General features: G+C 44.8%; 1 protein-coding gene across 1 annotated transcript in view; it reads left to right on the top strand.

The window, feature by feature from the left end:
* The window catches only part of LOC121537627 (unconventional myosin-VIIa), a 104087-nt gene that overhangs the window by 78946 nt on the left and 8187 nt on the right, over positions 1-16954 (top strand). Inside the window, exons 38-45 of the mRNA XM_041845211.2 lie at positions 406-560; positions 1533-1686; positions 7283-7438; positions 10826-10931; positions 11775-11888; positions 12924-13011; positions 13728-13837; positions 15413-15598. Of these exons, the coding sequence (XP_041701145.1) occupies positions 406-560; positions 1533-1686; positions 7283-7438; positions 10826-10931; positions 11775-11888; positions 12924-13011; positions 13728-13837; positions 15413-15598 (1069 nt within the window). The remainder of the gene's footprint in view (positions 1-405; positions 561-1532; positions 1687-7282; positions 7439-10825; positions 10932-11774; positions 11889-12923; positions 13012-13727; positions 13838-15412; positions 15599-16954) is intronic.

The raw sequence follows: 16954 nt of genomic DNA, 5'->3' as shown, positions 1-16954 counted from the left end.
GAGTTCTCCTACGAGTACTTCAGGTAAGAGTTCTCCTACGAGTACTTCAGGTAACAGTTATTTCATAGTTTTGATGTCTTGCCTATTATTCTACAATGTAGAAAATAGTAAAAATAGAGAAAAACCCTTGAATGAGTAGGTGTGTCCAAACTTTTGACTGGTACTGTATATGGTATAGAATGTAGATATGCGCTTATATCTATATGGTATAGAATGTAGATATGTCCATATAGATCTATATGGTATAGAATGTAGATATGTCCATATAGATCTATATGGTATAGAATATAGATATGTTCATATAGATCTACTGTATAGGGTATATAACTAACACGTAATGTATATTGGAAAACATCGTAATTTTAACAGCTCCTAAAAGTTCTGTGGTTCTGTCTGTCCCTCCAGGCAGCCCATCAAGGATGTGAACCGTCAGGTGATCTCTAAGAACGTGGCCCCTGAGAGGCTGTGGACCAACTCCAGGGAGCCAATCAAACAGCCCCTTCTTAAGAGGCTAGTGGGGAACTCTGAGCTCAGCCATCGGGCCTGCCTGGCCTTCACTGATATCCTTTAATAAGTGATTTACTACCTACTACTTACTTCAACATTATCTTCAAGAGCATCTTTGGAATCACATCAACATTACATTATAGTCATTTAGCACTCTGATCCAGAGCGACTTACTCTGGCCTTCACTGATATCCTTACTGAGAAAAGAAAGTGCTGTCACTACCTCGTTTTCTGTTCAAACCAAGGTTTCAGGAACAGTACAGCAGACTGAACATGAAAAGATATGGGATAAGAGCAAACCAGTTTGTCTGGATAAGAGGAATACATTTCTTCATGAGCACCTTTGTTATCACGGTTGGTTCCATATCCTTAAAGGTTGATGAGCACAGACTCACCTCTCCTCTCGTGGTTGGATCACAGACTCACCTCTCCTCTCGTGGTTGGATCACAGACTCACCTCTCCTCTCGTGGTTGGATCACAGACTCACCTCTTCTCTCGTGGTTGGATCACAGACTCACCTCTTCTCTCGTGGTTGGATCACAGACTCACCTCTTCTCTCGTGGTTGGATCACAGACTCACCTCTCCTCTCGTGGTTGGATCACAGACTCACCTCTTCTCTCGTGGTTGGATCACAGACTCACCTCTTCTCTCGTGGTTGGATCACAGACTCACCTCTCCTCTCGTGGTTGGATCACAGACTCACCTCTTCTCTCGTGGTTGGATCACAGACTCACCTCTTCTCTCGTGGTTGGATCACAGACTCACCTCTTCTCTCGTGGTTGGATCACAGACTCACCTCTCCTCTCGTGGTTGGATCACAGACTCACCTCTTCTCTCGTGGTTGGATCACAGACTCACCTCTTCTCTCGTGGTTGGATGGTGGGCCGGATTGGCATGCACAGTATTTTACAGACTGTTTTCAGAGATGTTTCAGTTCCTTTTCTTGCCCGTCATTTACCTATCCTGAGGGTTTTAATACTCTTTTCATAGATGTGTTCCTACCTTTCCTTGACCTGTGTATACCTATCCTGAAGTACATGGGGGACTACCCCACCAAGCAGATACAGAGTCCTGTTGAGCTGACAGACCAGATCTTTGGCCCAGCCACCAAGGACGAGGCCCTGAGAGACGAGATCTACTGTCAGATCATGAAACAAATGACCAGCAACAACAACAGGTAGGCTTTTAGGGCCTGTTTCCCAGCAACAACAACAACAGGTAGGCTTTTAGGGCCTGTTTCCCAGCAAAAACAACAGGTAGGCTTTTAGGGCCAGTTTCCCAGACGAAGATTAGATTCAGCATTGACTAAAAAGCTCAATTTCAGTCCAGGACTAGGGTTAATACGTGTAAATCATGAGTGATTGAACTGCTCATCACATTTGACTTTTTGACTGTGATCTAAATACAAGGTAGAATGACCTCTTTTGGAAAGATGTTTGAAACAGCAGCGGAGGAAAGAGCATTGGCAGTGACCCCTATACATAGATGAGATGTTACACAACAGAAGAAGAAGAATACTATGTTCCTAATGTAGTCTTGCTGATTTTCGAACAATGATGTTGTAACGTCCAGGTTTGGAGTAACTGATTACATGTACAGTTACATTTCATTTGATAACATTTTTTTTTTTTTTTTACTGTAATCAGTTACCTTACCAGCAAATATATTGTAATCAGATTACAGATACTTTTGAAAAATTAGATGATTATTTGTTGGATCACTTTAACATTCAGAAAGGATGTTTACGGAAAAAATACATTATGACACCTTTCTGTTTTCTCAATGACATTCAATTCAGCATTTAAAAAAGGTTCAGAACTGGACATGCAGGGCTGCCCGCTGGCCCAGGGAAGTTTTGGAAACCCTCCGGGCCAGTCAATCACCCATGTCAGTGGCCCGCTTGGCCCAGTTCATTTGTTGTTGTTGTAATAATGCTATTTTCAATCTAGCCTATATCATTGGTGAAAAAACGGAAGAATTCCCGAAACTGTTAGTTCGTTAAGTAGATTATTTATCACGCACACACAGCCTAGCTTGAGCAGAATCATCTGTCGGGGATTGAAGAGCCGAATGAGCTGCTGTTGCCTACCATTGAAAGTCTGACTGACATGTCGTGATACCACCGCCTGACTAACATCTGACTGACATGTCGTGATACCACCGCCTGACTAACATCTGACTGACATGTCGTGATACCTCCACCTGACTAACATCTGACTGACATGTCGTGATACCACCGCCTGACTAACATCTGACTGACATGTCGTGATACCACCGCCTGACTAACATCTGACTGACATGTCGTGATACCACCGCCTGACTAACATCTGACTGACATGTCGTGATACCACCGCCTGACTAACGTCTGACTGACATGTCGTGATACCACCGCCTGACTAACATCTGACTGACATGTCGTGATACCACCGCCTGACTAACATCTGACTGACATGTCGTGATACCACCGCCTGACTAACGTCTGACTGACATGTCGTGATACCACCGTCTGACTAACGTCTGACTGACATGTCGTGATACCACCGTCTGACTAACGTCTGACTGAAATGTCGTGATACCACCGCCTGACTAACGTCTGACTGACATGTCGTGATACCACCTTCTGACTAACGTCTGACTGAAATGTCGTGATACCACCTTCTGACTAACGTCTGACTGACATGTCGTGATACCACCTTCTGACTAACGTCTGACTGACATGTCGTGATACCACCGCCTGACTAACGTCTGACTGACATGTCGTGATACCACCGCCTGACTAATGTCTGACTGACATGTCGTGATACCACCGCCTGACTAACGTCTGACTGACATGTCGTGATACCACCGCCTGACTAACGTCTGACTGACATGTCGTGATACCACCGCCTGACTAACGTCTGACTGACATGTCGTGATACCACCGCCTGACTAACGTCTGACTGACATGTCGTGATACCACCGCCTGACTAACATCTGACTGACATGTCGTGATACCTCCACCTGACTAACATCTGACTGACATGTCGTGATACCACCGCCTGACTAACATCTGACTGACATGTCGTGATACCACCGCCTGACTAACATCTGACTGACATGTCGTGATACCACCGCCTCGACTAACGTCTGACTGACATGTCGCGGATACCACCGTCTGACTAACGTCTGACTGACATGTCGTGATACCACCGTCTGACTAACGTCTGACTGAAATGTCGTGATACCACCGCCTGACTAACGTCTGACTGACATGTCGTGATACCACCGCATGACTAACGTCTGACTGACATGTCGTGATACCACCGTCTGACTAACGTCTGACTGACATGTCGTGATACCACCGCCTGACTAACGTCTGACTGACATGTCGTGATACCTCCACCTGACTAACGTCTGACTGACATGTCGTGATACCACCGCCTGACTAACGTCTGACTGACATGTCGTGATACCTCCACCTGACTAACGTCTGACTGACATGTCGTGATACCACCGCCTGACTAACGTCTGACTGAAATGTCGTGATACCACCGCCTGACTAACGTCTGACTGACATGTCGTGATACCGACGCCTGACTAAAGTCTGACTGACATGTCGTGATACCACCGCCTGACTAACGTCTGACTGACATGTCGTGATACCTCCACCTGACTAACGTCTGACTGACATGTCGTGATACCACCGCCTGACTAACGTCTGACTGAAATGTCGTGATACCACCGCCTGACTAACGTCTGACTGACATGTCGTGATACCTCCACCTGACTAACGTCTGACTGACATGTCGTGATACCACCGCCTGACTAACGTCTGACTGAAATGTCGTGATACCACCGCCTGACTAACGTCTGACTGACATGTCGTGATACCGACGCCTGACTAAAGTCTGACTGACATGTCGTGATACCGACGCCTGACTAAAGTCTGACTGACATGTCGTGATACCACCGCCTGACTAACGTCTGACTGACATGTCGTGATACCACCGCCTGACTAAAGTCTGACTGACATGTTGTGATACCACCGCCTGACTAACGTCTGACTGAAATGTCGTGATACCACCGCCTGACTAACGTCTGACTGACATGTCGTGATACCACCGCCTGACTATCGTCTGACTGACATGTCGTGATACCGACGCCTGACTAACGTCTGACTGACATGTCGTGATACCGACGCCTGACTAACGTCTGTGTGACACCTGCGTCTTCAAAAATAGCATTGAGCTATAATGTTCATCTGCAGGCTATTATAATACCGTAAGCCTCTCAACTGCGGGAGGGTCTACTCATAAAATTTAGATTTTCTTTATTTTAGGTTCAAAAGAAGTGTGTCTTTCTCTTACGTGGTAGGATTACTGCTGGCAACTGTAGCCTATATTCCGCTTAGTTTTTTTGGGGCGGCGTTTCATTTGATGTAAACACCATGACAATTATACACTCCAATAGTAATTATATTCAACACGCATCAATCCACTGTAGGCCTATTTAACAATGCATTCATCATCATCATCATCTAGCCTATATATACAGTACCAGTCAAAAGTTTGGACACACCTACTCACTCACTCGTGTGTGTGTGTGTGTGTGTGTAGTTTGATGAGAAAAAACAAAACCATTGCTGTACCAGGCTGTAACGTAAACAAAATGTGAAAAAAAGTCAAGGGGTCTGAATACTTTCCGAATGCACTGTATGTAGGAAAGACGTTTAAACTAAGATCTACCAGTAAATGCTAACTAAGGCAACAATAGCATGCAGACCAGGTGTTGAAAACTTTGGTCCAAAGTCTTGGTTGAATCTCTGTGATGCGCAGTTCAGTCAGCATGCGCTGTTTGAATGAAACATTTCTAAAGTCTTTCCCAAAATACGTTCCCAATTAAATGGTGACTGCAAAGTAGGCCTACCTGGTAGAATTATATCATGATTTGTATCAATGGAGGAGGGCATTTGTTTTGCCCCTCTACACTGTAGGCCTGCATTGGACAGTACAGAAACACCGGTAGCCAAACACAATGGTCTCATGCTAGGTTGAATTAAAGGGCAACTAGAACATCCAATTGTTGTATTTCTTCTGGGAAAAAAAAGTTGCTTTTGAGAGACCCATGGGGCGGCGCACAATCGGCCCAGCGTCGTCCAGGGTAGGGGAGGGAATGGCCGGCAGGGATGTAGCTCAGTTGGTAGAGCATGGCGTTTGCAAAGCCGGGGTTGTGGGTTCGATTCCCACGGGGGGCCAGTATGAAAAGAAATATATATATATATTGTATGCACTCACTAACTGTAAGTCGCTCTGGATAAAAGCGTCTGCTAAATGACGTAAATGTAAATGTAAAAGTAAAACCTTAAAAAATATATAGGAAAACTCAGAAACCCGAATAAACAAAACGGGGAAAACGGAATTAAGCAAAATATAAAACTGATTTTATTCAACTGTAGCCTGCTGACTGTTCAAAATCTCTAACAATAACACAGAGCGCAAAGGTTTTATTTTCAAATGTAAATATGATATTGTCAAGTTAAAATGTAATTATTTGTGTATGGAGGGAAGGTTGTTATTATAGGCTATAGGCTAGCTTACTCAGCCCGCAAATTAAAGATAAAATCATTGGATATTAAATTATGCACGCATCATCCACTATCCTGTTAGATCTTGGCCCTGGCCAGTGTATCCAGGTCCCAAGCCTACGGGACAGTCTTTTTTTCATTCGGGCCAGTAGCTTCCAGTTGGCACTGGCAAATTTACCTGAATGTCAAGCCCTGGAGTTTGTTCCACCTGAGCGAGTCTGAACAGCAGTCAGAGACCACTATGATGACACAACAAATGATGACCACCAATCAGAGACCACTATGATGACACAACAAATGATGACCACCAATCAGAGACCACTATGATGACACACCAAATGATGACCACCAATCAGAGACCACTATGATGACACACCAAATGATGACCACCAATCAGAGACCACTATGATGACACAACAAATGATGACCACCAATCAGAGACCACTATGATGACACACCAAATGATGACCACCAATCAGAGACCACTATGATGACACAACAAATGCGTTTGATGGATCCTTTTAGTCTTCTTCTAATGCCTCTTAAGGGGAAAGTCATACAAATGTATCTGATTGATTTACAATTGTGGACAGGTAACTAGTAACTAACTGATCACATTTAGAATGTAACCTACCCAACCCTGTACCTCAATTAGTCCAGTAACCCTGCACACTGTAATTATGGTAGTGGCACTGAGCCTGTATATACTTTGAAACTTGAAACCTCCTAATAATGATATAAAAAATATGAGCACTTCAAGCACTGGTCCTGTGGCAGACAAAAGTAACTGAATGTAGTCAGATTACATTACTGAGTACAATTGTGGACAGGTAACTAGTAACTAACTGATCACATTTAGAAAGTAACCTACCCAACCCTGGTTCAGATTGGAGCAGGGCTGGCAGCAACTGTGCCTGTGCTGTGATCTCTGGTGATGATGGTAATGATGATGATGGTAATGATGATGATGGTAATGATGATGGTGATGGTGATGATGGTAGTGATGATGGTAATGATGATGATGGTAATGATGATGGTGATGATGATGGTAATGATGATGATGGTAATGATGATGATGGTAATGGTGATGATGGTAGTGATGATGATGGTAATGATGATGATGGTAATGGTGATGATGGTAGTGATGATGGTAGTGATGATGATGGTAATGATGATGATGGTAATGATGATGATGTTGTTGTTGTAACAGGTTCAGTTTGGAGCAGGGCTGGCAGTTGCTGTGGCTGTGTTGTGGTCTCTTCCCTCCAAGCCAGTCGCTGCTCAAACACACCCAGCGCTTCCTGGAGTCCCGGCGGCGTGAAACCCTGGCCCCTGACTGCCTACAGCGCCTACAGGGATCTCTGAGGTGGGAGATATAACATGTGGATAAACTATAGATGACAGCACATATACAGCGCCTTCAGAAACTATTCACACCGCTTGACTTTTTTGCACATTTTGTTGTTTTACAGCCTGAATTCTAAATGGATTAAATTGATTTTGTATTACTGGTCAACACAAAATACTCCATAATGTCAAAGTGGAATTATGTTTATAGAAATTTTTACAAATTAATAAAAAATGAAAAGCTGAAATGTCTTGAATCAGTAAGTATTCAACCCCTTTGTTATGGTAAGCCTAAATACGTTCAGGAGTAATCATTTGCTTAACAAGTCACATAATAAGTTGCATGGATTCACTTTGTGTGCGCCTGTGTGCAGGTCAGGTGAACAGGTCAGGGTTCCGTAGCCACAGGCAGAACAGCAGAAACTGGATCAGTACCACGACCCGGTGGACTGTAAGGTCCCTCAGTCGAGCAGTGAATTTTAAACACAGATTCAACCACAAAGACCAGGGACGTTTTTTCCAATGCCTCGCAAAGAAGAGCACCTATTGGTAGATGGGTAAAAATAAAGCACACATTGACATTCCATTTGAGCATGGTGAAGTTAATAACTACACTTTGGATGGTGTATCAATACACCCAGTCACTACAAAGATACATGCGTCCTTCCTAACTCAGTTGCCATGCACACTGTTTGCAATAAGGCACTAAAGTAAAACTGCAAAGAAATTGGCTAAGAAATGAACTTTTCTGAATACGAGGCGTTATGTTTGGTCCAAATCCAACACAACACATCACTGAGTACCACTCTTCATATTTTCAAGCATGGTGGGGGCTGCATCATGTTATGGGTATGCTTGTCATCGGCAAGGACTAGGGGGAGTTTTTTAGGATAAAATTAAACGGAATAGAGCTAAGCACAGGCAAAATCCTAGAGGAAAACCTGGTTCAAGTCTGCTTTCCAACAGACACTGGGAGACAAATTCACCTTTCAGCAGGACAATAACCTAAAACACAAGGCCAAATCTACACTGGAGTTGCTTACCAAGACGACAATGAATGTTCCTGAGTGGCCTAGTTACAGTTGTGACTTAAAATTGGCTTGAAAATCTATTATCAGCAACCAACTTGACAGAGTTGTGAAAATATTGTGCAAATATTGTCCACTCCAGGTGTGCAAAGATCTTAGACACTTACCCAGAAAGACTCACAGTTGTATTCGCTGCCAAAGGTGATTCTAACATGTATTGACTCATGGGGTTGAATACTTATTTAATAAAGATATATTCGTTTTTGTGTTGTTGTTTAGTAACACATTTTATTTGAAAAAATCCACTTTGACATTAGAGTATTTTGTGTAGATTGTTATTTTTTATTTTTTTACAATTATATCTATTTTTTATCCCACGTTGTAACACAACTAAATGTGGAAATGTTCAAGGGGTGTGAATACTTTCTGAAGGCGCTGTATGGGGTATATATTGAAGGCGCTGTATGGGGTATATATTGAAGGCGCTGTATGGGGTATATATTGAAGGCGCTGTATGGGGTATATATTGAAGGCTCTGTATGGGGTATATATTGAAGGCTCTGTATGGGGTATATATTGAAGGCGCTGTATGGGGTATATATTGAAGGCTCTGTATGGGGTATATATTGAAGGCGCTGTATGGGGTATATATTGAAGGCTCTGTATGGGGTATATATTGAAGGCTCTGTATGGGGTATATATTGAAGGCTCTGTATGGGGTGTATATTGAAGGCGCTGTATGGGGTATATATTGAAGGCTCTGTATGGGGTATATATTGAAGGCGCTGTATGGGGTATATATTGAAGGCGCTGTATGGGGTGTATATTGAAGGCTCTGTATGGGTATATATTGAAGGCGCTGTATGGGTATATATTGGGCGCTGTATGGGGTATATATTGAAGGGCGCTGTATGGGGTATATATTGAAGGCGCTGTATAGGGGTATATATTGAGCGCTGTATGAGGTATATATTGAAGGCTCTGTATGGGGTATATATTGAAGGCTCTGTATGGGTATATTTGAAGGCGCTGTATGGGGTATATATTGAAGGCGCTGTATGGGTATATATTGAAGGCGCTGTATGGGGTATATATTGAAGGCGCTGTATGGGGTATATATTGAAGGCGCTGTATGGGGGTATATATTGAAGGGCGCTGTATGGGGTATATATTGAAGGCGCTGTATGGGGTATATATTGAAGGCTCTGTATGGGGTATATATTGAGCGCTGTATAGGGGTATATATTGAAGGCTCTGTATGGGTATATATTGAAGGCGCTGTATGGGGTATATATTGAAGCGCTGTATGGGGTATATATTGAAGGCGCTGTATGGGGTGTATATTGAGCGCTTGTATGGGGTGTATATTGAAGGCGCTGTATGGGGTATATATTGAAGGCTCTGTATGGGGTATATATTGAAGGCTCTGTATGGGGTATATATTGAAGGCGCTGTATAGGGGTATATATTGAAGGCGCTGTATGGGGTATATATTGAAGGCGCTGTATGGGGTATATATTGAAGGCTCTGTATGGGGTATATATTGAAGGCTCTGTATGGGGTATATATTGAAGGCGCTGTATGGGGTATATATTGAAGGCGCTGTATGGGGTATATATTGAAGGCTCTGTATGGGGTATATATTGAAGGCTCTGTATGGGGTGTATATTGAAGGCTCTGTATGGGGTATATATTGAAGGCGCTGTATGGGGTATATATTGAAGGCGCTGTATGGGGTATATATTGAAGGCGCTGTATGGGGTATATATTGAAGGCGCTGTATGGGGTATATATTGAAGGCGCTGTATGGGGTATATATTGAAGGCGCTGTATGGGGTATATATTGAAGGCGCTGTATGGGGTATATATTGAAGGCTCTGTATGGGGTATATATTGAAGGCTCTGTATGGGGTATATATTGAAGGCTCTGTATGGGGTATATATTGAAGGCGCTGTATGGGGTATATATTGAAGGCGCTGTATGGGGTGTATATATATATTGTATATTCTGTTGGAATCTGAACTTCAGTGTTTTTCCTAAATAAACTAAACCCTTTATTGACCCAAACCCCCTCCATCTTCATGATGGAGCACAGGAGCTGCCTCCAGACCAGGTGGAGGTTAGGGGTTAGAGGTTAGAGGTTAGGGGTTAGGGTGGTTGTACTGTAATGTGTGTTGTCTATCAGGATGGAGCCCAGGAAGCTGACTCCAGACCAGGTAGAGGTTAGAGGTTAGGGGTTAGGGTGGTTGTACTGTAATGTGTGTTGTCTATCAGGATGGAGCCCAGGAAGCTGCCTCTTCACCAGGTGGAGGTTAGGGGTTAGAGGTTAGAGGTTAGGGGTTAGGGTGGTTGTACTGTAATGTGTGTTGTCTATCAGGATGGAGCCCAGGAAGCTGCCTCCTCACCAGGTAGAGATTGATGCCATCCAGCAGAATTCCACCCAGATCTTCCACAAGGTCCACTTCCCCAACGACATGGAGGAGGTAATATAAGGGGATCCCTCCATCACATTCCCAGTTGCCAAATGTTCAGCTAAACTTCTAATGAATCCTTCCAAAATAATAGGACTTAGATATGCCCTACATGTCACCTGCAACAACGATGTTCCTTCGAGCCGGATAGGGACGATTGTCCTGGCAAATGTTGTTCCTTTTGTTGCACCTGTACATAATCTTCTGAGAACACACATACCATACCTGTACTGTACTGTCCTGTGTAATCCTCCATTCCCATGCTCACTCCGTCCTCCTCCTCCTACTCCTCCCCCCCTTCCTCCTCCTCCTCCTCCACCACCTCCTCCTCCCTCCTCCTCCCCCTCTTTCTACTCCTCCTCCTCCCCCTCCTCCTCCTCTTCCTCTAACCCTCTTTCTACTCCTCCTCCACCTCCTCCCCCTCTTTCTACTCCTCCTTCTCCCCCTCCCCCTCCTCCTCCTCCCCCTCTTTCTACTCCTCCTCCTCCTTCTCCTCCTCCCCCCCTTTCTACTCCTCCTCCTCCTCCTCTTTCTACTCCTCCTCCTCCTTCTCCTCCTCCCCCCCTTTCTACTCCTCCTCCTCCTCCTCTTTCTACTCCTCCTCCTCCTTCTCCTCCTCCCCCCCTTTCTACTCCTCCTCCTCCTCCCCCTCTTCCTCCCCCTCTTTCTACTCCTCCTCCTCCTCCTCCCCCTCTTTCTACTCCTCCTCCTCCTCCCCCCTCTTTCTCTCCTCCTCCTCCTCCTCCTCCCCCTCTTTCTACTCCTCCTCCTCCCCCCTCTCCCTCCCCCCTCCTACTCCTCCTCCTCCCCTCTTTCTCCTCCTCCCCCCTCCTCCTCCCCCTCCTCCCTCTGTAGGTCTTCGAGGTCAACACCAGCACTAGGATCAGGGACCTCTGTCAGACCATCTCCGCCAAGCTCCAGCTGGTCTCATCTGACGGCTTCAGCATCTTCGTCAAAACACCCGACAAGGTTTGTCATCAATATAACATCATATGGAATAATAATAATCTGGCTGGGTTTATATTTGTCCTGTTCCACACGTGTACCAGTGTGTTTTTTGTATATCCCAACTCCCCCTGAGACACCCTCAGAGAGTGTGGTCACAGCCAGGGTCAGCCACTATCGACAGCGACCCTGGAGCAATTTGGGTGTAGTGCCTTGCTCAAGGGCACATCGACAGATGTTTTACCTTGTCGGCTCAGGGATTCCAACTAGCAACCTTTCGGTTACTGGCCCAACGCTCCAACCACTAGGCTACCTGCCGCCATATGTCGTCGATACCAGACTCCTGACCTCAGTGGCTCATAGTAGCCTGGTTCCCCTGGACTCACACACACAGATCTAGGACCAGGGCAGATCACACACACAGATCTAGGACCAGGGCAGATCACACACACAGATCTAGGACCAGGGCAGATCACACACACAGATCTAGGACCAGGGCAGATCACACACACAGATCTAGGACCAGGGCAGATCAAACACACACAGATCTAGGACCAGGGCAGATCACACACACAGATCTAGGACCAGGGCAGATCACACACACAGATCTAGGACCAGGGCAGATCACACACACAGATCTAGGACCAGGGCAGATCACACACACAGATCTAGGACCAGGGCAGATCACACACACAGATCTAGGACCAGGGCAGATCACACACACAGATCTAGGACCAGGGCAGATCACACACACAGATCTAGGACCAGGGCAGATCACACACACAGATCTAGGACCAGGGCAGATCACACACACAGATCTAGGACCAGGGCAGATCACACACACAGATCTAGGACCAGGGCAGATCACACACACAGATCTAGAACCAGGGCAGATCACACAAACAGATCTAGGACCAGGGCAGATCACACACAGATCTAGCACCAGGGCAGATTCATGAACCTCACAGGGTTTTTTGATATACAAAAAGCAGAATGTAAAAACGTGTCTTAACTATTTGTGTCTAACTATTTTTTGGGGGGTCCCTATGTTGTTCCCAGGTTCTCAGTCTGAATGAGTCAGACTACTTCTTTGACAGCCTGAGACAGATCACTGATTGGTCCAAGAAAGCCAAGAGCGTCAAAGAGGGTAAAATAAGATCAGATCATGTCTTTGGAATGCCATTGATATATCCATGGCCCAGTGTTGAACTCTTAACAATGATATATCCATGGCCCAGTGTTGAACTCTTAACAATGATATATCCATGGCCCAGTGTTGAACTCTTAACAATGATATATCCATGGCCCAGTGTTGAACTCTTAACAATGATATATCCATGGCCCAGTGTTGAACTCTTAACAATGATATATCCATGGCCCAGTGTTGAACTCTTAACAATGATATATCCATGGCCCAGTGTTGAACTCTTAACAATGATATATCCATGGCCCAGTGTTGAACTCTTAACAATGATATATCCATGGCCCAGTGTTGAACTCTTAACAATGATATATCCATGGCCCAGTGTTGAACTCTTAACAATGATATATCCATGGCCCAGTGTTGAACTCTTAACAATGATATATCCATGGCCCAGTGTTGAACTCTTAACAATGATATATCCATGGCCCAGTGTTGAACTCTTAACAATGATATATCCATGGCCCAGTGTTGAACTCTTAACAATGATATATCCATGGCCCAGTGTTGAACTCTTAACAATGATATATCCATGGCCCAGTGTTGAACTCTTAACAATGCCCGGTGTGTGCGTGTGTGTGTGTGTGCGTGTGTGTGCGTGTGTGTGTGTGTGTGTGTGTGTGTGTGTGTGTGTGTGTGTGTGTGTGTGTGTGTGTGTGTAGGAGGAGGACCCATGAACATGACCTACCTAGTGTTCTTCATGAGGAAGCTGTGGTTTAACGTCAGTCCTGGCAGAGACCTGGAGGCTGACCTCATCTTCCACTACCCCCAGGTATGTTTCCAAATGGTACCCTATACATAGTGCACTATATAGGGAATAGGGTGCCATTCTCTGGTCTAAAGTAGTGCACTATATAGGGAATAGGGTGCCATTCTCTGGTCTAAAGTAGTGCACTATATAGGGAATAGGGTGCCATTCTCTGGTCTAAAGTAGTGCACTATATAGGGAATAGGGTGCCATTCTCTGGTCTAAAGTAGTGCACTATATAGGGAATAGGGTGCCATTCTCTGGTCTAAAGTAGTGCACTATATAGGGAATAGGGTGCCATTCTCTGGTCTAAAGTAGTGCACTATATAGGGAATAGGGTGCCATTCTCTGGTCTAAAGTAGTGCACTATATAGGGAATAGGGTGCCATTCTCTGGTCTAAAGTAGTGCACTATATAGGGAATAGGGTGCCATTCTCTGGTCTAAAGTAGTGCACTATATAGGGAATAGGGTGCCATTCTCTGGTCTAAAGTAGTGCACTACATAGGGAATAGGGTGCCATTCTCTGGTCTAAAGTAGTGCACTATATAGGGAATAGGGTGCCATTCTCTGGTCTAAAGTAGTGCACTATATAGGGAATAGGGTGCCATTCTCTGGTCTAAAGTAGTGCACTATATAGGGAATAGGGTGCCATTCTCTGGTCTAAAGTAGTGCACTATATAGGGAATAGGGTGCCATTCTCTGGTCTAAAGTAGTGCACTATATAGGGAATAGGGTGCCATTCTCTGGTCTAAAGTAGTGCACTACATAGGGAATAGGGTGCCATTCTCTGGTCTAAAGTAGTGACTATATAGGGAATAGGGTGTCATTCTCTGGTCTAAAGTAGTGCACTATATAGGGAATAGGGTGCCATTCTCTGGTCTAAAGTAGTGCACTACATAGGGAATAGGGTGCCATTCTCTGGTCTAAAGTAGTGCACTATATAGGGAATAGGGTGTCATTCTCTGGTCTAAAGTAGTGCACTATATAGGGAATAGGGTGTCATTCTCTGGTCTAAAGTAGTGCACTATATAGGGAATAGGGTGCCATTCTCTGGTCTAAAGTAGTGCACTATATAGGGAATAGGGTGCCATTCTCTGGTCTAAAGTAGTGCACTATATAGGGAATAGGGTGCCATTCTCTGGTCTAAAGTAGTGCACTATATAGGGAATAGGGTGCCATTCTCTGGTCTAAAGTAGTGCACTATATAGGGAATAGGGTGCCATTCTCTGGTCTAAAGTAGTGCACTATATAGGGAATAGGGTGCCATTTTGGGAAGCGTAATGGTTTATCTTCCACTGCCCTCGGGTGTGTTAAATGCCTTTCTCAAGCCACACTGACAGTAGGTGGCACCTCAGACATTGGTATCTGGCTCACTCCTACCAGATTCTCCCTGTCAACCCTTGAATTAACTAACCCTAACCCTTGAATTAACTAACCCTAACCCTTGAATTAACTAACCCTTGAATTCAAAACCGGCAAACCTTTTTTTCCTGACTTGCCTCTAACCTCGCAGCTTCTGCAAACCCAAACACCAACCACCCTTACAGTACATAATGCCTAGCCAGGGATCCTTACCAGCCTTTCCGTCTCCCCACTAGGAGCTGCCAAAGTACCTGAGGGGGTACCACCGCTGCACGAAGGAGGACATGGTGAATGTAGGGGCTCTGCTCTTCAGGGTGAAGTCCAACAACGACAAGTCCCAGTTCGTTATGATCCCCAAGATGCTGAAAGACCTGGTGCCCGGCGACATGCTGAAGGCCATGTCCGCTACGGAGTGGCAGAAGGTAAGATCAATCAATCAAATTGATTCATAAAGCCGTTTTTACAGTGGCTTGCGAAAGTATTCACCCCCCTTGGCATTTTTCCAATTTGTTGCCTTACAACCTGGAATTAAAATGGATGTTTTGGGGGGGTTTGTTTCATTTGATTTACACAACATGCCTACCACTTTGAAGATGCAAAATATTTTTTATTGTGAAACAAACAAGAAATAAAAACAAAAAAAACAGAAAACTTGAGCGTGCATAACTATTCACCCCCCCCCCAAAGTCAATACTTTGTAGAGCCACCTTCTGCAGCAATTACAGCTGCAAGTCTCTTGCGGTATGTCTCTATAAGGGGCGGCAGGTAGCTTAGTGGTTAAGAGTGTTGTGCCAGTAACCGAAAGGTCGCTGGTTCTAATCCCCGAGCCGACTAGGTGAAAAATCTGTCGATGTGCCCTTGAGCAAGGCACTTAACCCTAATTGCTCCTGTAAGTCGCTCTGGATAAGAGCGTCTGCTAAATGACTCAAATGTAAATGTAAAATGTAAATAAGCTTGTCACATCTAGCCACTGGGATTTTTGCCCATTCTTCAAGTCAAAACTGCTCCAGATCCTTCAAGTTGGATGGGTTCCGCTGGTGTACAGCAATCTTTGTCATACCACATATTCTCAATTGGATTGAGGTCTGGGCTTTGACTAGGCCATTCCTAGACATTTAAATGTTTCCCCTTAAACCACTCAAGTGTTGCTTTAGCAGTATGCTTAGGGTCATTGTCCTGCTGGAAGGTAAACCTCCGTCCCAGTCTCAAATCTCTGGAAGACTGAAACAGGTTTCCCTCAAGAATTTCCCTGTATTTAGCGCCATTCAGCATTCCTTCAATTCTTACCAGTTTCCCAGTCCCTGCCAATGAAAAACATCCCCACAGCATGATGCTGCCACCACCATGCTTCATGTGGGGATGGTGTTCTCGGGGTGATGAGAGGTGTTGGGTTTGCGCCAGACAGCGTTTTCCTTGATGGCCAAAAAGCTCAATTTTAGTCTTATCTAACCAGAGTACCTTCTTCCATATGTTTGGGGAGTCTCCCACATGCCTTTTGGCGAACACCAAACGTGTTTGCTTATTTTTTTCTTCAAGCAATGGCTTTTTTCTGGCCACTCTTCCGTAAAGCCCAGCTCTGTGGAGTGTACGGCTTAAAGTGGTCCTATGGACAGATACTCCAATCTCCACTGTGGAGCTTTGCAGCTCCTTCAGGGTTATCTTTGGTCTCTTTGTTGCCTCTCTGATTAATGCCCTCCTTGCCTGGTCCGTGAGTTTTGGTGGGATCATGTGACAGATCATGTGACACTTAGATTGCACACAGGTGGACTTTATTTAAC

Source organism: Coregonus clupeaformis, chromosome 11 (assembly GCF_020615455.1).
Source record: "Coregonus clupeaformis isolate EN_2021a chromosome 11, ASM2061545v1, whole genome shotgun sequence".
Lineage (NCBI taxonomy): Eukaryota > Metazoa > Chordata > Actinopteri > Salmoniformes > Salmonidae > Coregonus > Coregonus clupeaformis.
The sequence above is the reverse complement of the archived record's forward strand: the minus strand, read 5'-3'. Positions and strand labels throughout refer to the sequence as shown.